The following is a 26,702-nucleotide window of genomic DNA, read 5'->3' as shown; positions in this document are numbered from 1 at the left end:
GAGAGCTCAAGCCAGAATGGGAGTGGATATAGTGAAACACTTAATAGATGACATAATTCTTCCTATCCAACAAAACTAGATGCCTTTGGTAAAGTTGGAAGATGCCAGATCAATATAGAAAAGTCAACAGAGTTTCTATAAATTAACAGATATTATCTAGGGAAAAATATGATTTTACAAAGATATCATTTATAATTATGAAATATATAATCCTAAAAGTAAACCTAAGAAAGTACGCACAAACTCTTTGTGAAGAAAATTAATAACCTTTTTGGAAAGACATTGAAATTGAAATAATGGAGATTGAAACCATACTTTTTGCTAGCCTCAATATTATAAAATTCTCAATTCTCTTTAACTTGATCTAGTGACTACATTTATTCCAACCAAAATCTCAATAGGAACTTTGGAACACTTATAAAATGTATACAAATAAGTAAAAAGAAAGAAGAAAGAAAAAGAAGAAGAAAGAAAGAAAGAAAGAAAGAAAGAGAAAGAAAAGAAAAGAAAGAAAAGAATAGCCAAGTCATGCCTGAAAAAAAATTAAAGTGAAGTGACTTACAAAGAATTAATAAAAATATAGTAATGAAGATAAGCCAGTGGGACCAATTAGAAAGTACCAGAAATTCAAAAAATATGATCCATGGGGGGCACCTGGGTAGCTCAGTCAGTTAAGTATCTGTCATTGGCTCAGGTCACAATCGTGGGTTCCTCAGATTGAGTCCCACATTGAGCTCCCTACTAAGTGGGGAGTCTGCTTCTCCCTCGCCCTCTGTTTGCTCTTCCTCTCCCTCTCTTCCCCTCTCAAATAAATAAATAAATAAATAAATAAATAAATAAATAAATAAATCTTTTGAAAAAGAGAGAATGTGATTCACAAGATTATTGCAAATTATTGAGAAAATAAGAATATAGGCTTTCACATGGAGGCTGGGAAGATTGGCCTACGGAAATGATCACCAAAACCCACAAAGGAGACCTGGGCCTTGGTCTCCCAGAGAAAAAGAAGAAGAAGGTGGTCAAAGAACCAGAGACTCAATACTCAGTTTTAAACATTGAGAATTATTTCAGTGAGATCTGTTCCACAAGAGCCACATCCCCCTCAAAGGGTGTGGTCCTAGAGCAGGCATCTGAGATGCCTCTAGTGAAGAAAAAGAAGGGCCACAGCACCCTCTGTGAGGAGTACCTAGAACCTGAGACTGTGTTACGTGCTGTATGGACAGAGGAAGCAGGCTCTTGGTTCATCTGAGTTCCAAGGTGGGGAGAAGAAAAAGAAGACAAAGTCCTTACGGCCTCTGGCCATGCCCCCTGCCTCAAGAGTGAAGACCTCCCCAGACTCCAGAGAGGACGAGGAGGTAACCAGAGTCGGCAAGAAACCCAAAAAACACAAGAAGGAGGAAAAGGCCCAGGAGGCTACAGCCTCCTCAGCCAAGGATGCTTGGTTCTGTGAGTTTGGGGATGCTCTATACACTTGTTCAGTGGGGAAGGATAGCGAGGAGCAGGCAACCTCAGGGCAGAAATGAAAGCAGGGGAGCCCAGAGAATGCAATGTGAAGATGAAGAAGAAAAAAATCTACCAGAAGGGAGATACTTCTCCAGGGCACCTTGAGTACTCCAAGTCCGTAGAGAGAAGCCCTAGGAAAGGAAGTAAGAAGCCAGTCAAAATTGAGGCTCCAGAATATATCCCAATAGGATATAACCCCAAACCCCCTGCAAAGAAGAAAATGAAGTCCAAGAAAAAGACAGAGCAGCCAGGGATTGAGGAACCAGCTCTGAAGAGGAATAAAAAGAAGAATGGGAAGAAGGGGAAAGAGAAGAGTAGCAGTAGAATCTTGGGAAGAGGAGCCTGACACAGACTTAGAAGTGGTGTTGGAAAAGAAAGGCAACATGGATGAGGCACATGTAGACTAGGGAACTCAGTTTGGCCAGTGGGATACTGCTGGTTTTGAAAACAAGGAACAGAAATTGAAATTTCTCAAACTTATGGGTGGCTTTAAAAACATGTCCCCTTCATTCAGCCACCCCCTAACACAATTAGAAGGCCCAACATGGCTCTCAACAAGAAGGCAGCTGACACCCTGCAGCAGAACCTGCAGCAGGACTATGATCAGGCCATGAGCTGGAAGTACAAGCATGGTGCTGGCCTCGGCTTCTCCTCCACTCCAGACAAAATCTTTTATATTGACAGGAACGCTTCCAAGTCCATCAAGTTTGAAGATTAAAGTCTACTGTCTAGTCCTTCAAAACAGCCAAAATTGCTTTTATTATTCAGTTATGCAGTTGGAAGCCATCTGACAACTGTTCAAATCACACCTCTGCAGAGATTAAGGAAAACTATGCCCATGTGCTTGGATGAACTGGGGTCAGGGAGCTCATGTTTCAGAAGCCAAGAGAACATATGAGTGGCTGACACCTCCTATTTTCTGTATTAAGATCCCATCCCTGTTTGAAGACATCAGCATATATAAATAATAGCTGGATTTGCTGAGTGCTTAGTATGTGCCAGGTACATACTAAGCATACTGTGTTTCCCTTGCATTAATGTAGTTAGTAATTATTAAATAGGTGCTATTATCCCCATCTTACTGATGAGGAAACTGAGGTTCAAGGATGAAGTAATAAAATTGCCTGGGTTCACTCAAAAAAAAAAGAAGATGTTTAATAAATGGAGGAAATAAAATCAGATCCTTTTCTCACCCCATATATAATAAATTCCCAAGGGATTAAATACTTAAAATTAAAACCAGAGCTATGAAAGCTTTCAAAACACAACTTAGAAGAATGACTTTATAGCCTGAGAGAAAATTTCTTAAACAAGAAACAAAAATTATCACAAACAAGAAAGAAATTAATAAATTTGACCACTTTAAGTAGGAACTTCTCTCTAAAAAGGTAGCATAGATAAAGTGAAAGACAAGCCAGCCATTAGCTGTCAGGAGATGTTTGCACAAATGATTAGTTTTCAAAATTATAAAGGTCTTTATAAATGAAAGAATGACCAACAGCACATTAGGAAAAAATGAGAAAAACTTGAGACACACCTTGCAGATAAGAAATTATGATTAATAAACATATCAAAATATGTTCAATCTGTTCAGAAATATTAAAAATGTAAAGTAATACCAGAACAAGATGATATTTTATAGTTAACAGATTGGCATGCATGAAAAATTTGATGACAATGGGGTGCCTGGGTGGCTCAGTCAGTTGAGCATCTGACACTTGATTTTGGCTCAGGTCATGAGCTCAGGGTCATGAGATTGAGCCTCATGTCAGGCTCTGTGGTCAGTGGGGAGTCTACTTGATATTCTCTTCCTCTTCCTCTTTCTCTTCCCTTCTCTCTCTCTCTAAGTACATTTTTAAAAATTAAAAAAATTGAAAACAAAAGTGTTCAAAATGTGCTGAGGATAGGAACTAGATGCCTCTTGAGGAAAGCTTATTTAAAGAAACAATGGCTGAAAACTCCCCAGGAAAGATTTGGACATCCAGGTACATGAAGCTCACAGATTCCCAATCAGGTTCAATCCAAAGACTTCATTGAGAAACATTACAATAAAAATATAAAAAGTCATGGCCAAAAAAAAAAAGGTCATGGCCATCTGGGTGGCTCAGTTGGTTAAACATCTGCCTTGGGATCAGGTCATGATCCCAGGACCCAGGGTTGGGCCCTGAGTTGGCCCTGAGTTGGGCTCCCTGCTCAGTGGGGAGTTTGATTCTCTCTCTCCCTTTACTCCTCCCCATAGCTCATGTTCTCTCTCTCTTTGTCTCAAATAAAAAAATAAAATATTTTTTAAATGTCAAAAATCAAAGACAAAGAGAGAATATTGAAAGCAGCAAGAAAAAAGGAGCTCATCACATACAAAAGAACCCCCATAAGGTTACCAGTGGATTTCTCAGCAGAAACCTTGCAGACCAGGGAAGTGGGACGCTTTATTCAAATTACTGAAAGAAAAATACTGCCAACCAAAAATACTTTACACAGCAAAGCCATCAAAAACAATTGAAAGAGAGAAAAAGACATTCCCAGGTAAGTAAAAGCTGAAGTTCACCACTAGTAGAACTGTCTTACAAGGAATGCTAAAGGGAATTCTTCAAGCTGTAAAGAAAGGATGCTGACTACTAATACAAAATTATATCAAAGTATAAAACTCACTAATAAAAGTAAATATATAGTCAAACTAAGAATACTCTAACACTGTGATATGGTGGTATATAAATCACTTAATTCTAGTATAAAGCCTAAAGGACAAATTATAAATAACCATAGCTACAATATTTTGTGAATGGATACACAATATAAAAAGATGTAAGGAAGTGTTGAATCACTATATTGTACACCTGAACTAATATTACACTGTATGTTAATTAACTGGAATTTAAATAAAAACTTCCATACTGTTTTCCACAATGGCTGCACCAATTTGCATTCCACCAACACCGTACAAGGGGTTCCTTTGTCTCCACATCCTTGCCAACACTTGTTATTTCTAGTGTTGTTGAATTTAGCCATTCAGACAGGTGTAAAGTGATATCTCATTGTGGTTTTAATTTACGTTTCCCTGATGATTAGAGATGTTGAACATCTTTTCATGCCATTAGTATATTAGCCATTAGTATGTCTTCTTTAGAAATATCTATTCAGGAAGTTAAGAAACAAAACAAATGAAAAAAAAACAAGGAAAAAAGACAAAAAGGCTCTTGAATACACAGAATAAATTGCTGATTGCTAGAGGAGAGGTGGGTATGTTATCTATGAGATAGATAACAGGGCTTAAGAATATACTTATCTTTTTTTTAGAGAGAGAGCATGTACACACACATGCAGGTGTTGAGAACAGAGGTGGGGAAGGAGGAGAGGGAGAGAGGGATTGCTCTCAGGACCCTGAGTTCATGACCTGAGCTGCAATCAAGAGTTGGAGGCTTAACCAACTGAGCCACCCAGGCACCTCAAGAATACACTTATCTTGATGAACACTAATAAATATACAGAATTTTTGAATTATATTGTACACCTGAAACTAATATAACACTGTTAATTATACTTGAATTTAAAAAGTAAAAGAACAAAAGGATATGTACAGGCTTAAAGTAAAGTTAATGGAAAAAGATATTCCATGAAAATGGAAACCAAAAGAGAGTAGGAGTAGCTATACTTATATCAGAAAAAAAAAAAAGTTTAGTAGTCAAAAACTATAAGAGATAAAAAAGGTAGTCATATAATCATAAGGAAGTCAATACATAAAGAGGAATAATAACAGTAAATACATGTGCACCCAAGGCACCTAAATATATAAAGCAAATATTAACAGATCTGAAGGGAGAAATAGTAATACATTAATAGTAGGGGACTACAATATCCCACTTTCAGCAATTTACAGATCATCCAACAAAAAATCAATAGGGAAACACTGGACCTAAACTACACTTTAGACCAGATGTATCTAATGGACATACACAGAAGATTCCATCCAACAGCAACAGAATACACATTCTCCTTAAGTGCTTGTGGAACACTCTCCAGGATATACCATGTGTTGTCAGGCCATAAAACAAGTCTTAATCGATTTAAGAAGATTGAAATCATTTAAATATCTTTTCTAATGACAATGGAAATCAAAACAATAATGAGATATTACCTTATCCATGTAGGGTATAGCTAATCAAACAGTCAAAATATAACAAATTAGTAAGAATGTGGAGAAAAGTAAACCCTTGTGAACTATGGGTAGGAATGTAAATTGGTACAGTCATTATGGAAAACAGTTTGGATGTACCTCAAAAAAAATTAAAAGTAGAACTATTATATGATCCAGCAATTCTACTTCACATATCCAAAGTATATAAAATCACTATTTCAAATAGAATTCTATATTCCCATGTTCACTAAAGCTTTATTCATAGTAGTCAGGATAGGGAAACAACATAAAATATATATATACATATATATACATATTATATATATACATATATATAATGAAATATAGTATGTATATTAATAATGAAATATTACTCAATCTTTTTAAAAAAAGTGAACAGAGTCATTTGCAACAACATGGCTGAACCTATAAGGTATTGAGCTAAGTGAAATAAGCCAGATACAGAAAGATAAATATATTACTTGATCTAACTTACATATGGTATCTAAAAAAAAGTCAAACTCATAGTACTAGGAAGTAGAATGATGGTTATCAGGGAAAAGGGAAGATATTGATCTAAGAGTACTAACTTTTAGTTATAAGATAAATAATTCTGGAGATCTAGCATGTAGCATATTGGGTATAGGTAATAATAATATATTGTATACTTGAAATGTGGGGAGAATTAGAACTCAAGTGCTCTCATCATAAAAAGTAAAAACAATAGTTAGCTATGGGAAGTAATGGATATGTTAGTTTGTGATAATAATTTCACAGTGTATACATATACCAGGACATCATCTTGTACACCTTAAATACATATAATTTTATTTGTCAAAAATAAATAATTTTTTAAATGTTGAAAAAATATTTCAAGTCAAATTAAGCAAACACCCGTGTTTCAAATACTTTCAATGGTATACATATTTGATATGTATGTATTCAAATATCTATTCCAATCTATAATGTATAATTGTTACAAAAAAACCCACTAAATGTCTCTGAAACAAATTATGCCCCATATTACACCTAAGTCTTCTCCTTTTAGCTGGTTTGCATGGGCCTATCGCCTGCTTAGACCTTGATAAAATTTAGGTTTATATTAGTCAAATAGTCACAAAAATAATAGTTGGGTCAAATTTTATCAAATTACCCAGGATTTACTTCACAATATTACGTATAGGATATTGTGTTCTTGGGGGGAGGTGGCAGAAAACGAATATTTTCATGTAGAGATATGTACATAATAATTGACTGCCAGGACCTTTAAAAGTTCATTCTGCATTTCCTTTATTTACATTTTGTATGGGCTAAAAGAAAAGACTTCTAGTTAAGCTATCCAAATATAGAAGTACAAAGACCCACCCTCTCTGATATATAGCCCCAGTAACGTTATGACTGTTGGTAGAAGCCAGAGTAGCAGTACGCCGTTCAATTGCATATTCAGCAGACTCATTAGTTGCAACACCATTTCTATTAGTTTTGTAAGCCTGGCAGTATCAGCCTATTCAGGCTTCCCTATAGCCCATGTCCTCATACAAGTGACTGAATAAGAGAAACAGAAGCTTTTACTGGTCAAATGGCCTCTGTCTAGCTATATACATGTTGGAGTAGCAGGAAGCAGATATTGAGGGATAGGATAAAGTTGTTTTGGGTGTTAAGTTTTATAAGTTCTTTACAGATTTTAGATACTAACCCTTTGTCAGATATGTCATTTGCATAATCTAGTTAAGAAATTGTCAGAAGACATAATTAGACATTTTTCCAAAGAAAACATCCAGATGGCCAACAGATACATGAGATGATGTTCAACATTATTGATAATCATGGAAACAGAAATCAAAATTACAATGAGATATTACCATCATACCTATCAGAGTGGCTAAAATCAATAATACAAGAGACAATAGGTGTTGGGGAGGATGTGGAGAAAGGAGAACCCTCTTGAACTGTTGATGGGAATGCAAACTGATGCAGCCACTCTGGAGAACAGTGTGTTGGTCCCTCAAAAAGCTAAAAAATAGAACTACCCTCTGATCCAACAGTTTCAACTACTAGGTATTTATCCAAAGGACTCAAGAATACACATTCAAAGGGGTACATGCACCCTGATGTTTATAGCAGCATTATCAACAATAGCCAAACTATGGAAGGAGTCCAAATGCCCATCAACTGATGAATGAATGGATAAAGAAGATACACACACACACACACACACACACACACACGCACACACTGGAATATTATCCATCACAAAGAATGAAATCTTGCCATTTGTTACAACATGGATGGGGCTAGAATGTATTATGCTAAGCAAAATATGTCAATCAGAGAAAGGCAAATACCATATGATTTCACTCATAAATGAAATTTAAGAAACGAAATGGATGAATTTATGAAGGGGTGAAAAAGAGAAAGGGAAACAAATCATGAAAGACTATTAAGTATAAAAAGCCAACTGAGGGTTGATGGAGGGAGGTAGGTCAGGGATGGGATACATGGTTGATAGGTATTAAGGAGGGCACTTGTTATGAGGAGCACTGGGTGTTATATATAAATGATGAATCACTGAATCTACTCCTGAAACCAATATTGAACTGTATGTCAACTAACTAGGATTTAAATTAAAAATCAATTAATTAATTAAGAATAGGTCACTTACAATATCTCCTGTTCTATAGGTTGCCTTTTAGTTTTATTGATTGCTTCCTTCACTGCACAGAAGCTTTTTATTTTGATGAAATCCCAATGGGTTATTTTTACTTTTGTTTCCCTTCTCTCAGGAGACATATGTAGAAAGAAGTTACTCCAGGCTATGTCAAAGAGGTTCCTGCCTGTATTCTCCTCCAGGACTTTACGGTTTCATGTCTCACATTTAGGTCTTTAACCCATTTTGAATTTATTTTTGTGTATGGTGTAAGAACGTGGTCAAGTTTCTTTCTTTGCATGTTGCTGCCCAGTTTTCCCAGCACCATTTATTGAAGAGACTGTCTTTCCCATTGGATATACTTTCCTGTTTTGTCAAAAATTGACCATATAGTTGTGGGCTCATTTCTGGGTTTTCTATTCTGTTCTATTCATCTATTTATCTATTTTTGTCATTACCAAACTTTTTTTTTTCCAGTTTGACTCCAAAAGTATTTATTAAGATATTTCTCTGTACATAGGAGTTGGAGGACACGGGAACATCCTGTTCCTCCCAGAGCCACAATTCGCTAGGTCAGGTGAACCCTAGATTCCTGATAGTGGGGTGCTCTCTCCTATTTGTTCCTCTCTCACCCACACTTCCCTCTCCCACACTTACCTGCTGCCTCTATTAAATAACCCAGAATTGAATGCAGCTCACCACTCAATAGTACCAGAGCTGTCTGGCTTAGGAAGATGGAAACTCTTTCTACCCATCCACATGCCACATTGGCTGCTGATCCCTGTCACCAGTGTCTTCTTTATCAGCTGGGGAGAGAATTAGATGCAACTGCATTATCTTTCCTCCTCACCCTGCATGGCCTGACAGCAGAGACACGTTCAAGGGAAATGAACGGGCTTCTGAAGGCTTTGTTCAGGCTCCATCTTCATTATTGGCAGGCACATCTGAGGAAGAATCTGAACCTGCTGGGCCAGGTTGTCTCTGTGGGTCTAATATTGGCTCTCCACACTATTGCATGAGTTGCTTAGAATTTAGAGTCCAAAGACTTCTGGAATCAGAGGTTAAGTCGCTTCTCCTCCTTAAAAACTTACCTTCATCATCTATAAAGTCAGAAATTGAACTCGATGTTTTCTAAGACTCTTCTCACTCTCAGATGCTATTTATTCTAGTTACATCTTATTTGAGATTAAAAACAACAACAACAACAACAACAACAACAACAGAGAGGATGAGCAATTAGCCCAGGATCACACAGCAAGTTAGTAGAAAAGCCAGTATTGGAATCTAGGTATATTAATAAGTCTGACTTCTGCCAAGAAAGGCAGGATGCGAATCACTTTGAAGGTGAATTTTCAAACCAGCTGATAGTGCTTCTCTTCTCATCTATACTTCCTTGGTATGTGGAGAAAGAAGAGGGGCAATGAACACAAATCTTAGCAAACTAATGTTCAAGCCTAGCTGCCCACAGATTGCCTTTCCCCATGAGATGGGATCAACAGTGCAATTTCATTAGTGGAAAGTCCTTTATTCAGGTGAGAGTGTCTTTAAGGGAGTTTCTTCCCATCCACTGGTCTCTAATTCCATTCTTGAAGGGAAACACCCCTACAACCTGAAGGCCTTTCACATCATCAACTGAAATGTACACTTACCGCCATCGGGGGCAATGCCATGAGCCACCTGCAATTAGTGGTTCATCTTGGACTGTATGGGTCTGTGCCTGGTTCTGTGTCATTACCAAACTTTTGATCACTACAGCTTTATAATACAACTTAAAGTCTGGAATTGTGTACCTCCAGCTTTGCTTTGCTTTTTCAAGGTAGCTTTGACTATTCAGAGTCTTGTGGTTCCATACAAATTTTTGGATTGTTAGGATGCAGAAATTCTCAATAAGATACAACAATTTGAATCCAACAATGTATTTTTAAAAATCATTCAGCATGATCAAGTAGGTTTATTCCTGGGTTGCAAGGGTGGTTCAGTATTCACAAATCAATGTTATACAGCACATTAATAAAAGAAAGAATAAGAACCATATGATCATTTCAATAGATGCGGAAAAAGCATTTAACAAAGTACAATATTCATTCATGATAAAATTCGTCAGCAAAGTAGGGCTAGAGGGAACATATCTCAATATAATAAAGGCCATATATGAGAAGTCCACAGCTATTATCATCCCCAATGGGGGAAAACTGAGAACTTTTCCTCTATAGTCAGGAATAAGACAAGGATGTCCACTTCCACCACTGTTATTTAACATAATACTAGAAGTCCTAACCACAGCAATGAGGCAACAAAAAGAAATAAAATGCATTCAAATCAGTAAGGAAGAAATGAAACTTTCACTATTTGCAGATGACATGATATTCTATATAGAAAACTCAAAACATTCCACCAAAAAATTGCTAAAACTAATACATGAAGTTAGTAAATTAGTAGGATACAAAATCAATGTACAGAAATCCGTTGCATTTCTATACACCAATAATGAAGCAGCAGGAAGAGAATTCAAGGAATACATCCTATTCACAATTGCACTAACAACTATAAGATACCTAGGAATAAACCCAACCAAAGAGGTGAAAGGCCTGTACTGTGAAAGCTATAAAACACTAATGGAAAAATTGAAGACGACACACCAAAAAACGGAAAGACGTTTTATGCTCATGGATTAGACGAAGGAATATTGTTAAAATGTCTCTATTACTCAAAGCAATCTACATATTTAATGTAATCCCTATTAAAATACCACCAGCATTTTTCACAGAGCTAGAACAAAGAATCCTAAAATTTGTATGGAACCACAATAGATGAATTTTAAAATCTACCTAAGCCCTAAAATGTCCTGGCTGTATAAGTCAACAACCACTGTTCACAGATCTTTTGGCTGAATCCAATTCAAGTCCAGTCAAACACAAACTTCAGCCAGAATTTCTTTCATTAAGCAGGGCCCATGGGCAATCACAGGGAATAATACCTAGAGCATGAATACAAACAATATACTGACAACATCAATGCTGAAGCCTCTGTATGATAGTCCATGGAGGCAAATAAAAGGTCCAGAAGACATATTATTAGCACAAGTGAGATTATAGTAATATTCATCCTATTTTTTAAAGCCTGTTTCTAAGCATCTTCAAACAGCAAAAACTCCTAGTAAGCAACCTAGTGGAAGTCAAAGAAACAACACTGAGCTAAACAACCAGAAGGGCTAAATTAGAGATTTGGTTATGCTCCGCAATTCTAATTTGCTATATAACCTTAGATAAACTATATCCCATTTTGAGGCCTCAAAATCCTCTTTCTGCAATGGGGATGAGAAATGCTGGTGACCAGAGGCTTTCATGAGATAGGACAGGTCAAGTGATCCATAAAAGTTTAAAGAAAGCCACTAGGTAATGAAAGGAACTATCATAACAAAACAGGCTTCTCCATTAAGACATCTGTTTAGCTAGTAAAAGTAATGACAGTATGGGATTCCAGGTTGAAGAAATACTTCTTTTAATTGAGCATGCTAAAGCCACGGAGAGTGTACATATAAGAAGGGGCTCTCTAAACAATTGGTAGTGATGATAAAAATGGTGAGTGATGAAAGTCCTTCCAGAGGAGAGAACTCCCCTCTTCCTCTCTTCCTCCCATTCCTTCCCTCCTTTCTCCTTTGGGCTCTGCTCTCCCATTACTTACCCTTGTCCCTGTTATCTGTTTAGTTTCTATCTTGTACTTAACAAGACAAAAAAAAGCTGGTGCAGTAATTTTGTTTAGTAATCTGTTATGTGCTATCTGTTAAGGGGCAGATTCACCTTCTACATCTTCTGCTGCTGGATAGGGGTCGGTGGATGGGTGGTAAGGTGGGTGATTGTGAAGTGCTAGTGGTGGAAAGAAAGTAGAGTCAGGAAAGTTAGATCTCCCAAATGTTATCTTTAACTACTTTTTAACAAAGAACTCTGAGCCCCAATCACCCCAAATAGATTTTTCCTTGTATAGCTGCATATTTTCTCAGCAGAAAGGGAGAAAATCAAAAGTGAAACAGAGAACTGGCCATTTATGATGTAGGAGAGGCCTTCCTTCTACCTCTTAAGAAATCATCTGCACTTGAAGGAGACTTCTGTTTTGCCTTCTGTAGTACCATTCCTATAAGAAGGATCAAGGGGGAAGTACCTAGGCCTGGTACCACTTTAGATATGCTGTTATAGAAAACCCTACTCCCAGTCTCCCTCTCAATTCCATCATACCTCATCCAAAAACAGCCTAATGTGCAGTCTAATGTTTTCTGTGAGGAAACAGAAATTAAGCTGAGTGGATTGACCTGTGAGCTCTAGTTATTTCTGTTCCAGAGGTGAAAGGTTGTATTTGGGGATGCAGGTTGGGGACAGGCAAGGAATAGTCTCTAATCTGCCCCAGTCAAGAAAGAGAAGGGATGGTCAGGTATCTCAGTTGGTAAGCATCTGACTCTTGATTTCAGCTTAGGTCCTGATCTCAAGGTCATGAGATCAAGCCCCAATAAGGCTCTTCGCTCAGCATGGTATCTGCTTGAGAGTCTCTCTCACTTTCTGAAATCAATCAATCAATCATTTTTTAAAGAAAGAGAAATGGAGCAAGTATATGCTAGAACTAAAGTTTTTGGAAAAGTAATAAAGGCCAAAGGGAAGAATATTGTTTGCTAAGGTGTCTCTTTATGATATAACTCCTTGGAATGGTATCTTATGACTATTGTGTGTTCTGGGGTCAGTTAGGAAATTCAAGAATTCTCAGGAGATGCCCCAATTTAAACCAGTAAGTGCTGTCCAGGGATTAAAATTCTAGATCTTTGAGATTGACAGAGATTTAGTGCTGACCCTTTGTTCTGGCATACTGCTGTGCCAACTCAGTCCACACCCAATTTTGGTATTCACATAGGAAAGTATATCACTTGACTGGATGCAGTGACCTGGGAAACTAGTTATCTCCATGACTGGGGAGTGGTTAAGACCAAGGGCCCAAGGGTGGGAAGGGAAAATAAGAAAGTAGATATAAAGCTGAACTTGGTAGACTTGGAGATTTCATAGCTGAGGTCTATCTAAGGTGTGTCCAGATCTCTCTCAGGGGATCAGGAAAGGTAGAGGCTGGCCCTTGTAGAGTCATAAAGAGGCCTGGAGACCAGCAGCCTAGGCAATGTTACTGACAAGCCCGGATTTTGTATGGTTTAGCCAGGGGTACTTTTGGCCCCAGACTAGGAGAGAAACATGCCATTATGAGAGAGCTAATAACCCTGACATCTCTGAACTAGAACTTCAGGACAAGAAGGAACCAAAAGAGAACTGCCAGGGCCAAGCCGTCATGATTTCATGGCCCTGACAGTACCAGTGGCACTCCTTTCCTGGGTGGCTGTCTTCTGCACTGACCTGATCCTTTGCCTTCTTTGTGGTCTCTCCCTCTCAAGAAAGCCAACCAAACTTTCAAGCTTCTGTTTCAAGGGAAGAAGTATAATCTCTTGTGGGGGCATAGACCTCAGGATTGCTAACCTCATTTCACACCAAGTAGATCTTTTGAGCCCCACAGTGGTCCTGGGGAACGGCAAAGGCATTGGATTGTGAGCCCCAAGAAGCCCAGGTTCCAGGTCCTATTCTAAGTAGCTTGGGTCTCTAATACTAGATCTCTGTGCTCTAGTATTCAGCTGTAACCAGAGTTTGCACCCCTCTGCCCTATTCTGCTAAACTTAGAATTCTGTATATGAGAGACGGTAAATCAAGGCCATGTTGGGAAAGACTATATCAACCTGTAGCATACTTTTCAAATGTCAGGGTCTGATATTTGAGAAAAAGCAGGGCTCAATATCCCCAACTTACAGGTGAGAAAAATTAAAGGTTCAAAGCTATGAAGAACTATGCTGAAGATCACACCACTCACAAGCACTGGATATAAGATGTAAAGTCAGTACTCTCTCAAGCCAGTCTTCTAGAATTTCAAGTACTTCCTAAGGGGCACAGAGCCTTAGGAGCCAGTCCCTGCAGAGGGTGAGCTAGCTCCATCGAAATGGAGGTGCTGGGGAAGTGTATATGCTTACACCCCTCGCTTCCCATGGTGTCTCTATGAACCTTTTTATTTATATCTACCTTTTTTCTCTTTTTCTTTGCTTACTTCCTTTCTTTGCTTCTCTCATGGTCCCTTCTCCCCTCCAAATCATTCTCAGGCAAAGGTTTGATATCAATCATTTATATATACTTCAGACTTAATAGGTTAATAGGCTAAAGTTAATCCTCACTTATTTTCTCTCAAGGGGTCTGTATCCTAAAACAAAGTTGTAATTATAAAAGGAAAGTCTATGATTCCTAATAAAGAGCATCCTGGCTTCAGAGAGACAGTAGGAGAGGCATATATAAGGAGGTGAGCTTGGAACCTAGATATTTACACCTCTGGAAGTTTCCTACTTAGTGGATGTGGTAACTGGCAGAGATCAAGAGAAACTGTCTTTTAACTTAGGGTCTGGCTGCTCAAAGTACAAGAAGGCCATTTCTGGGCTGAATTGTTTCATCATGCCACCCTGTGGCATCTTCCCATGAAGTACCAAGTGGTTAGTACCTCACAGAAACAACCTCATCACCTGGCAATAAGTTGTTACCTATTAATGTGTCAATGGTCCCTACCCTCTACTCAACAACTGTAGTGTTGAGCCAAATCCTTCCTGCTCCACTGGGCAGTTCCATCAAATCAATTTGAATGTATTGTTCTCAGTGGATGCAGAATGGTAAACGCAGGTAATCCTGATTCTAGAATCATGAAAGAACTTCAGACTGGTGCAGATAGGGCCTTTAGAAACCACCTGGTCCAACCCCTTGAATTGTCAGTTGAGACACTGAGGCCCAGGAAAGGAAAGGTCCCTGCCTGACATTCCCCAGAGAATTGGCAGCAGAGCTAGCCCTTCAAATCAGGTCTCTGACTTCTCAGCCCAATGTTCCTGCTACTTTCACTGTGCTCTTTCTGCACGATAATCTGTCTAATGTTTTCTCTCTCCATCCCCAGGAACTCCACCATTCCCTATTCCTCTACAGAGAATGCCCCCTACTCAACACATACAAACTGATCTTTGTTATGCCTACGCGGCATATTTCCAATAGAGAAGAACCATTCAACCTCAAAAGGCTAGCATATTTTCTGCCTAAAGCTCCCTATTCATTTCCCTCTCTTGTCCTCTTAGCATCATCTACCTACCCTCTTGGCTCCTCTAAGACAAAAGACTTAGCAAAAGTCAGCCTGTAACTCAAGTATCCCTGGGTCTGAGTACCAGTCTTAGTCAAGAAAAGGGGAAGATGGTTATGTCCCTTAAGGACTGACACGTTCAATTGATCAGTCCAGCCTTCTTGCTTAAAGCTCTCATATACATCCAGATACTCTGAATGGCAATGGTACCTACATGTCTCTAAAAGGATATGGCACCTATATATATTTAGATGTCAGACTCTCACGGCTGGCTCTCTAATAGGAATAGTCCACATAAGGACTGAGCCCCCAGAACCCTTTGTCTCATGACTGATATCCTAGAGATTTGCATTCAGCCTTCATGTCCTCCAGAAATTAGTACCCTGTGTTAACTTGAGGAATTAAATCCATTCTCGGAACAGAAAACATCATTTTTTTCATTCAACACTAAGGTATCCCAAATCAAGTTTCTTCAAGAAGACTCACTTCTTAAAACAAGAAGAGAAACCATGGGTTTCTAAGTATGGTTTCTCTGGTGATCCTCCAATAAGCAGGGCAGAATACCTGGAAAGAGTCCTTTCAAGATACCAGATAGCTTTAGCCCTTGTCTACCTGGCTCAAGAAGGCAGCTGTGCTAAGTGCTAGATAGTCACTTTTGTTTGGTGCTTAGTAAGTACTGGCAAGGAAATATTAATAGTACTAGAAATGAGAAGGCATGAGGAGAAAAAGAGGTTTACTCTGACTCATAATGATATCTATACTGTTGAAAAAGAAAATTATATATACAATTATCATTATTTTCCAAAATTTCATACTTCCCAAAGAGCACTCAATCAATCATGGTCTTTCTTTCCTCAGGTGATGAAGACCACTAAGGCAGATTAGACATTTTACTAGGGAGGCCCAAGGTAATCTTCAAATGAACCCGGGGGATTGGCTACAGAGAGAAAAAACAAGCCGCAGGTCCCAGATCACAGCCTTCAACTCAGGTAGCCAATCAAATCGCTGATTCATTTTATGGATCAACAACTGGGCCTCAGAAGGAAAGATCCACCACCAAGAGAACAATACAAAGTGTCTTCTACTGGTGCCAACTCTTAAATAATAGCATTTGCCTACTGCAAAAAGCAACATATTTCAAGAAATTAGCTTAGACTACAGTATAAGGGTTATCAGCTTTAAACAAGGAAGTAGAAAAGTAGTTCAGGTTTTCCTGACAACTGCTGGCCAGTTCTCAGAAGTTCCAGGTGATTAGGTTATAAATCCTGCCTGATGGCTACAATATACATCATATTATCTTAAAGGTTGCTTTAAATTTGGGTGATTCTAAGAGAGACTTGAATTTGGAAATCACCTGGGTCAGGCAACAACAACAAGATTTAAAGTTTTCTCTCAGCTGAAGATGGCTCCATATTAAAAAAAAAAAACCCTTTCCAATTAGCCAAAGGATACACTGATGATCTCATCCAAAACATGTACATAGTGAGATGCCATTAAAATGGATTATGTGAATGCATATAAGTATTAATAATGCCATTTGAAATTCTACTATGGAAAAGATATATCTCTATTATCTAGGGAGAAAGGTCCTTCCTGCTAATGTTAACCTCAACTCACAGATCCTATAATGATTCACCTCTAGGGCCACAAATAAGACTGTCTACATAGATGGTTAAAGCTGAAGTCCTATATTCATTTGAAGCTGGAGTGGACAAATAAGGGCTGGCATAAATGAACTAATCACAAGAAAGCAAAACACTGTTGCCATTAGCCTGGAATGGGACATTAAGTGAAAAGACAATGACAGCCCTCAACAACCAACAATAGCAAACCCTGGGGAAGATGAAGAATCTGATTCCTAGGGTTACCACACTCTAATGTTCAAAATGCTCAGTTTCAACAACAAAAAAATTACAAGGCATACAAAGAAACAGGAAATTATGGTCCATCCATGGGGAAAAAATGATAGGAATTACATGAGAGGAAGCCCAGACATTGTACTTATTAGACAAAGATTTTAACCATCTTAAGATTCAGGAGGTCTAGGTTCAAGTGCTGCCTTTGTCACTAATTCCCTACATAAGTAAGCAAGTCACTTCCATTCTCTGGATTTATGTCTCCTCAAAATTTATACAATGAGGAGCTTGGACTGATCACTGGTCATAAGCTGGGACTTGGAGAGACAATTTAGACTACAGATATGTTTCATTTGTCCCTCAGAGTGTTTCTTTAAAAAAAAAAGTGAATCACTGGTCAACATTTAAAAAATATGGAGATTTTTACAGAAGATCCAATTTCTGGATTTTCTTGAAAAAAACTGGAAGATATCAAGCTACTAGACTTTCCTTCTTCTTACACCCTACCTCACCAATAAGGACCATCCAAATTACTTTTGTTCACTTTAGATTGCATAGATTTTCCAATTGGATGCAGAACCAGACATACCCTAGTCTCAAATTGCTTTACTCAAATAAATTAGTGGCCTAGACCTTATAAACATTTAAGTTGGCCACTGCTGACCAAGATAAGTCTTTTCAGCTGTAAATCTACTATGAGTGTAGGCTTTCATACAAGTGAAAATCCTTCCCAAAATGTAGCCAAGAGACTCTACATAATTAAAATCCAAGTAACACTCTGAAACAGTGAGCTTCCCTATAACAGGAGTTTTATTTCTGTGACATCTGATCTGTACAATTGCAAGGAATGACAATAATGACCTGATTAGCTCATCCTTTCATCTTCTGCCTCAAGTCTGCCCAGAAACCAGATAAATCTAGAATTTGAGGAAACAAGGAAAATACATGCTGATGGCATCTGAATGGGCTCTTTACTTTCTGACCAAAACCATGCTTTATCACACAGACTTCACGTGTCCTGTACTTATCCTGCCCTCAGTGGGCAATAAGTCCTCCCCAGGCCATGGCTCAGAGTCAGAAACAAAGCTGCATTTTACACAGTGACAAATTAAAAAAGCCTGAATGATGTGAGATTAGGGCACAGCTTATAAAAGGATGACTACCACAGGGGTGGGATCTGCTACATCTAGTACTTTCATATGCCAGCAGTCTGCTTTCAGCTCCCAGGGAGGAAATCAGCCCAGAATAGCAGCTGGAGATGTCAACAGCCAGATATGGGGACCAATGTTCAGCAAGCTGTAATTTACATAACCTAACCAACTGCTAGTAAGGTACATCAACTCCTGCAATGTTCTTGTGAAGCCTTATCCCAAGTTCAGAAGGAAGAAAATCTGAGAACACACATGAACGCGCGCGCGCACACACACACACACACACACACACACACACAGAATAAAAGTCTGAACAACAGGAGAGGCAGATATTTGACTGTGTAGAAGACACAACTAGCAATTTCTTGTAAAGCAGCCAAAATGGTATCAAAATTCCTAATTATAGGAAACCAACATACCACAGGTCACAAAGGATTTTCACAAGACTCAATTATCCCCAGTTTACAAGGAAGAAAACGGAGTTTCAAAGATGTATAAGAAACTGCTCAAGTTGCACATTTAATAGCATAACTGAAGAAAGAATCTGGGTTTCCTACAAAAGTAAAAATAAACTATCAGGACTTCATCAAAATAAAAGGCTTCTGCATAGCAAAGGAAACAATCAACTAAACTAAAAGGCAACTTGTAGGGTTGGGAGGAGATATTTTCAAATGACATATCTGATAAAGGGTTAGTATACAAAATATATAAAGAACTTATAAAATTGAACACCCAAACAACAAATAATCCAATTAAAAAATGATCAGAAGACAGGAATGGACATTTTCCCAAAGACATACAGATGGCAAACAGACACATGAAAAGATGCTCAATATCACTGATTATCAGAGAAATACAAATCAAAACTACAATATGATATCATCTCAGACCTGTCAGAATGGCTAAAATTAACAATACAGGAAATCACAGGTGTTGGGAAGGATGTAGAGAAAGAGGAAACCTCTTGCATTGTTGATAGGAATGCAAACTGGTACAGCCATTCTGGAAAACAGTAAGGAGGTCCTCAAAAATAGAGGAACTACCCTATAATTCAGTTAAGTGCACTGGTAGATAGTAACCAAAAGGATACAAAATCATTGATTGAAAGGGATACATGCACCCTGATGTTTATAGCAGCATTATCAACAACAGCTAAACTATGGAGAGAGCTCAAATGTCCATCAAATTATGAATGGATAAAGAGGATGTGGTGTGTGTGTGCGTGTGTGTGCGTGTGTGTGTGCGTGTGTGTGTGTGTGTGTAAACAGAATACTACTCAGCTACAAAAAGTGAAATCTTGCCATTTGCAATGATGTGGATAGGGCTAGAGGGTATCATGCTATGTGAAATAAATCAGTCAGAGAAAGACAAATACCATATGATTTCACTCATATGTAGAACTTAAAAAACAGAACATATGGCCATTTGAGAAGGGGAAAATAAACAAACAAAAAGATGAGAGGGAAACAAACCATAAGAATCTCTTTATGATAGAGAACAAACTGAAGGTTGATGGGGAGGAGGTGTGTGAGAGATGGTCTAGATGAGTGATGAATATTGAAGAAGGCACTTATTGTGATGAGCCCCGGGTGTTGTATATAAGTTATAAGTCACTGAATTCTAGTCCTAAAACCAATATTGTGCTGTATGTTAACTATCTAAAATTTAGAATTTGAAGACTCTGATGGAAGATGTCATATAGATAGAAGAAAAAGAATTGGGTATTTCATTTGGAGATTCTCAGGATCAGAGGATTAGAAATCATTTTGTTTACTTCTCTGCTTCTGAATACTGTCTTCATCTAAATCATTCCAACCAGATAACAGTGTTTTCTGGGTTTACAGCCCTCCAAGGAAGGAAGTCTCTTTTAACCATTAAGATCTTTTGGGGCTAATACGCTGGTGACAGTGACCATGAGGAGGATAATGATGGTAATAAAACAAGTTATCATTTGCCAAGTACTCACTGTGTGGCAAGAACTGTGCTAATCACTTTACTCCTTTGTGTGATCTCATTTAATCATCATAAAAATTCTGTTATCCTTATTTTTCAGATGATGAAATCAAAGTTCAGGAAATTGAAAAATTTTGCCAAAAGCAATGGAGTTGGGAGGTAGTAAAGCTGAAATTGCATTTTGGGTTGTCTAATTCCGGGAATAACCTGCTCCTTCAATTATGTCACAATGTCATCATTGAAGTCTTGTGGGCTTTCATCTTCCAAAGAGCCCAAACCAATCTGATCTTTTGTTGGACATCAGATATCTTACAGAATAAACCAACCAAAGGTGATAGGCTATAGTAAAGATGATCATAAAACATCCTGATATAGCTTTGGTACTTGTACTGCCAAAGTTGTCACCATGTGAATTATTTCATTCACTGTGATATCCACTGGCATGAAAGAATTATCAATACCATTTTGTGGATGGGGGAAAAAATCACAGCTCAGAAATACTAAAAGAACAGATTCTAGCTTATAACTCTAAGGAAGGCCAACAGTTGGGACACCAGGCCAGTGCTCTTACATCATAGCATCCTGCCAATTGGTGACCCAGAGGGAGCGGAAATTGCTAAGGAACCCTTTCTCAAGTGCCCCTTCTATTAGGGGCTAGGTTTTTCGTGGTGCAATGTCAAAAGGGCCAAGGTCTTACAAGCATCAAGCTGCCCGCTTCCCAACCCTCAACACATTTTAGATCCCAGTTACCTGACTCAAAGTAAGATCTGCAGTCAGTAAACTGTAGCCCCTAGAGGGTAGGGAGCCCACACTCATACATTAACATCTGAAGACAACACACAGGGGTGTTCATACTTCCCTAATAAGAGAAAGAAGGCAAAGCAGACGGAGGAGTAAGGAGGGGAAGGAAAGAGAGGGATCTATAAAAAGAAAGAACAAAAAAGGGGAGACAAGGAAAGTAATAAAAGAAAAGAGATAAGAAAAGTAAGTTCAAAGCAATATAGAGTTAAAAGAGTCTTCAAAAACCATCCAGACCAAAAGGGAACTGATTTGTACAAAGTCACAACACGTCAAAGTCAGGAGGCAGAATATGGGGATTGTTAAATTAAATAAGGGGGAAAAAAAAGAAAAGAAAAGACTCAAAATTAGAAGGGAAAAGATTAAAGAAGGCCTAAGTCCTGGGTAAAAGACAAAAACAAAAAAAGGTAGGGGGAATGTGAGAGGAGCCACCGGAAGAGAAATGAGCAGAAAAACAGAGGCTGGTGAGGGGAAAGCCATGGGCAGGTAGCCAAGGAGACAGGAGAGGAGAGTGAAGGCTGACACTCACCCTCACAAAGCTGGCAGGAAACCATCCCTCCTCATCGTCGATCTGGCCCCACCACCAATCCTTGTTGGAAGCATCCAAGACCTTGATGACGTCGCCAGCTTTAAATGCCAACTCCCGGTTGGCCATGGTGACGTGATCCCATACTGCCTCAGCACTAACGATGGAATCTCCAGTGATCAGCTTAGGAGACAAAATGAGAATGTGTTCAGTCCACACAGCTGGCTACCTTACTTGCCCTTTACCCCACCCACACAACTCTACTATTTATGGAAAAGCTGACATACTAGTGGTGAAGGGCTGGGGAGAGGGAGATGGCACTGGGAGCACAAGCTCCACTGGACCACAAGACAAACAATACTTGTCAACTTTCCATTAGCCAGTGGGTGGGATGACCCAGAATGTGAATATGGACTACACAGGCCTCATGCTTTTATTCCTACTCATAAGCTCCTTCCCCAGAGAAGAAAGAAGGTTCCAGTGCATCTTCCCTTGGTGCTTCAAGGCAGTCCTAGGTCTGGAATGGATGAAGAGGTTGAAATCAAAAGCTAAAATGAAGCTCAAAAATATTTGCTCTAAATTCTCTGTGTTCCTCCCCTTTTTCTCCTCCTCATTGGAAATGACCAACTGAGAATTGGTGTTACATTATTTAACACCACTGTACCCCACCCCCAAAGGGTTACAGACCATGGCATTCCTCACACACAATGGACTCCAGTACTGCAGACTCCTTTTCTCACCCACACATTATGCCATCCAGAGAAGTCATGGGTATGAAAGAATATGGCTTTCTCTGATGCCTTACTCAACCTTGGCACAGATTCACTCAGTGATTTTTTTACCACCACCCGGTGAGATACATATGGAATCTAGGTTGAATCCTGCATTTGATAGATGGCATAACTGAGCCATAAGGAAGTTAAAGGGTGAGCTCAGGATCACGCAGCAAGGCAGGGGCTGTGCAAAGACCTTAACCCTGGTCATTAAACTTTGTGACCAGCAGGACTGGGCTACACACAACAACAAGAAGACATCTATCCCAGTGCCATGTCACACACACACACACTCACTCATAACATTCGCCTAAGCATAGTGATGAGGATAAGGGTGGGGGAATAGTCTGTCTCTTTCTGGGTGCCATCCTGACCCCTGTGTTGTTTGTTTTCCTTTTTCCTCAATTGGTTCCAGCCTATATAGGCCATCAATCTTCCTAGCATTTAGAGAAACAGATCCCAGAACAGAGAACATACGGCCTGTCGAGGCAAAAGATTTAAGAACTTTTCCCTTAGAACTAAATTTCTGAATATGTTGTCTAGAAGTCAACTTTTCCATCAGTCTGCTTTGATGAAGGACTGATTCCCCAAGGTAACTATAGCTCCACAAGACCAAAGGCAACAGTTCAAAGACAACAGAGACAGAATATGTAACATGCATCCTCTCACATAGGTCTGCTTTTCAATATACCAACTGAAGAAGAACCCTATGGTCATGAAATTAACACATAACACATTACATACATAGGAAAATACACCCTATACTGAATTTGACTTAGTTAAGTCATTCTGTTGGTCAGGTAAGGCATACTGGGAGCTCCGTAGCATGGATGCAAACAAGATTTCCAACAGGGCTTTTATAATACCCCTTTCAATGACCTCATGCTTCACTATTTACAAAAATATATTCATATCTACTGTATCACTTAATCCTTACTGAATGACTACATCTCACTATTACCCATATATTTTTCAAAGATTTTATTTATTTATTCATGAGAGACAGAGAGAGAGAGGCAGAGACACAGGCAGAAGGAGAAGCAGGCTCCATGCAGGGAGCCCGACATGGGACTCGATCCCAGGTCTCTAGGATCACACCCTGGGCTGAAGGCAGTGCTAAACCGCTGAGCCACCCAGGCTGCCCTATTACCCACATTTTAAAGATAAGGGAACTGAGGCTCAGAGAGGTGACCTGTCCTTTGTCCAGTCATACAAATAAAAAATTATGGAGCCTGGCCTTCTGACTGCATATGCTCTAACACCCATGATACTACCAATGTCTACTCATTAGCTACACTGAATTCATAGAACTCCATCCCTAATATTACAAAGCAGATGACTCCTATTCATAAAGAACTACAGAGAAGGAGATATGGACAGCCACCTTTAGCCCACCAGTGGCCCTGTCTATGAGATTTTTTTTTTATGTTGAAATTGCTTTCTTCCAATTGCACTAAAAGTCAATTTCTTCTTGTTCTGGCCTCAGTGGAGAATTGCTGGTTACTGGTCTCAATAAAATAAATCTCCATAAAGAAAATCTCCCTCTCCTGACAAAGACATGTTCCAGCTGGTGTTGTTAGAGTTCAATAAGAATATACAGCCCTGGGCAGCCTGGATTGCTCAGTGGTTTAGCGCCGCCTTCAGCCCAGGGCATGATCCTGGAGACCCAGGATGGAGTCCCACGTCGGGCTCCCTGCATGAAGCCTGCTTCTCCCTCTGCCTGTGTCTCTCATGAATAAATAAATAAAATCTTTAAAAAAAAGAATATACAGCCCCAACTCACAACACCATGAAGGCTTATGGCTTAAATCTATATCCTTGACTTTTTACCAAAGGTCAAGCATATTTTAATATCAATTACCAACCCTCTGCTCATGATGCTACCTGTGATGCTGTCTGAGGTACTCTAGGCCCAGGTCTGGCTGATTTCACTGTCTGTGCTCTTTCTACAGTACAGTCATCTTTTTATCAATTTTATGTTCAGCTTTTCCCAAGAGCAGTTGGCTCACTCGTGTCCCCATTTAGTCCAGCTGACCTGCCTGGGCCCTCAGATCACAGGCCCAGCTATACACTAGACAAGGCCAATCTAGGATCCAGTGGCCATAAACCAATTGTAAACCTATTGTCAGGGCCTACATAGAATCAAAGACAGTAAGAATTGGACAGCATTTCAAAGACCATCACCCATAATCCTTCATTCTATAGATCAGGTATGATATAGCAGGAGTAACTTGCCTACAGTCATCTGATGGCCAGCTTCCTGGACCACTGTTCCCCCAAAGTAACATCATAGATAGAGAAGGTATCTTATCTTGGATTTAAGACCTTCCTCTGCTACTTGCTAAAGGTGTAATGATAATGATGATGATATTAGCCAATATAGAGTATTGCTCTATGTCAGGCACTATTCCAAGCACTTTACACACATTAATCCATTAAAGCCTCACAGAAGCCCTTTGAGGAAAGAATATTATTATTCCTATCTTATAGACAAGGATACTGAAGCTCAGAGAGATTAAATAATTTTCCCAAATTTACATAGAAAATAAGTATTAAAGATATAATTCAAATGAAGCTACAGTATGGCTTTAGAGTATCTGCTCTTATAAACTATGGTGCCATTGGGTCAGTTTCTTTATTTTTTTTAAAGATTTTATTTATTTATTCATGAGAGATACAGAGAGAGAGGCAGAGACACAGGCAGAGAGAGAGAAGCAGGCTCCATGCAGGGAGCCCGACGTGGGACTCAATCCCGGGCCTCCAGGATCATGCCCTGGGCCGAAGGCAGGTGCCAAACTGCTGAGCCACCCAGGCATCCCGGGTCAGTTTTTTTACCCGTTAAACATGGATAATTCTACATACCTACCTGTTTCCATTTTAATATACTAAACCTAGACTTGATGGATATGTGTGCAGACATGAAAGAAGGGCTAATCCACGAGAGAAGGAGTTGTATGGGGCTCCTGTGCTCTTCAATCACAAATAGAAGCAGGAATAAGGGGATACTACTCACCCATCCTCTGGATTGTTTTAACAGTGAATTAAATCTGGGTTTGAAATTGGTCTCAAATCTCCCTTTTTTGTACAGGATTGACTTAACTTGTTATGATTTTTAAAATAAATATGCGCTTTGCTCATCCATTTTCCATCCAACACTCATTCAGTGACCCCCACTATCTATATATACAGGAGTCTTCTTACTGTGATTCAGACACAGTCCTTAACTGAAGATCAAAGACCCTTCAAGAACCAACAGTGAATGTCTTTCAAGCAATATGCAAATATGGTTAAGACAAGCAAAACTAGCTTCAATTCTTGGCTTTTCTACCTTAGAAAGTAGCAGTGATAATGGGAGGTGAGGAAAGGAAGAGCCAGAGAAACAAACCAAAAAGGAACTCTCAGCATGTAATCAGGATACCTAGAAGTGCAATATCACAAAAGACAAGGACAATAGTTTCAAGCTATACAACCCTGGGCTTCAGTTTCTTTATAGACAAAATGGGGATAATACCTGCCTCAGGGTTGTAGAGAGGGTAAACTGAGCACTAGATATGCAGTGCCTACTGCAGTGCTTAGTATATGTTGGCCTAGTACAAGGCTTCAGAGGAAGGGAGTAATATATGTGCCTATTGGGCTCTAGAATGATTGTGTGGGACACTGAAGATAGATCTTAAAGAATGGGTAGGATTGTAACAGAGGAGGGAGGAGGAAAGGCATTTGAGGCAGAGAAATGAGGAGTGAGACTACAAAAGTTCTCAAAGGTAAGGACTACAGGGAATTTGATAGCAAAGAGGTAACAGAGTTTGGAAAGGGCTGGGAAGAGGGGCTTGGGGAGTGGGAAGGAAAGCTTGAAAGGTAGGCAGGAGTTCTGTTTGAAGACTCTAAAATTTAATTTGAGGAAAAGGAAGAAATCAAAGTTGATTTAGGGGTGGAGGTGTTTCAAGTCAAAGTGTGATGATTAAAGCATGAGGGTAAACTACACAAAGAAATGCTCATTTGGGAGGGTAAAAAGAGGTGACAAATTTTCTCTTCAATGTGTTGAATATAGGGGGCCAGAAGGACATGAAGGCATATTTGAAGTTCAAGATATGTCAGGAGAGATAGTTGTATAGGTTTTGAAATCAATGGCCCAGAAATTGTGAAAATAAAGGAAGTCTGCCCTGGAACAAAGTGCTAAGAAAGAAGAC

The 26,702-nt window shown here is 39.1% G+C and overlaps 1 protein-coding gene and 1 pseudogene across 10 annotated transcripts in view; one reads left to right on the top strand and one right to left on the bottom strand.

The window, feature by feature from the left end:
• ARHGEF9 (Cdc42 guanine nucleotide exchange factor 9) overlaps positions 1-26,702 on the bottom strand; it is a 211,944-nt gene that overhangs the window by 119,143 nt on the left and 66,099 nt on the right. For 6 of the 10 annotated variants that reach the window (XM_072817441.1, XM_072817442.1, XM_072817436.1 and 3 more), the window contains exon 2: positions 21,746-21,925. The exons of the other annotated variants lie outside the window; for them this stretch is intronic. In XM_072817441.1, the coding sequence (XP_072673542.1) occupies positions 21,746-21,925 (180 nt within the window). The remainder of the gene's footprint in view (positions 1-21,745; positions 21,926-26,702) is intronic. 10 annotated transcript variants of the gene reach the window in all.
• LOC140628254 (lysine-rich nucleolar protein 1-like) lies at positions 953-2,471 on the top strand (annotated as a pseudogene).

Source organism: Canis lupus, chromosome X (genome assembly GCF_048164855.1).
Source record: "Canis lupus baileyi chromosome X, mCanLup2.hap1, whole genome shotgun sequence".
Lineage (NCBI taxonomy): Eukaryota > Metazoa > Chordata > Mammalia > Carnivora > Canidae > Canis > Canis lupus.
This window is presented reverse-complemented; position numbering and strand designations above follow the sequence as displayed.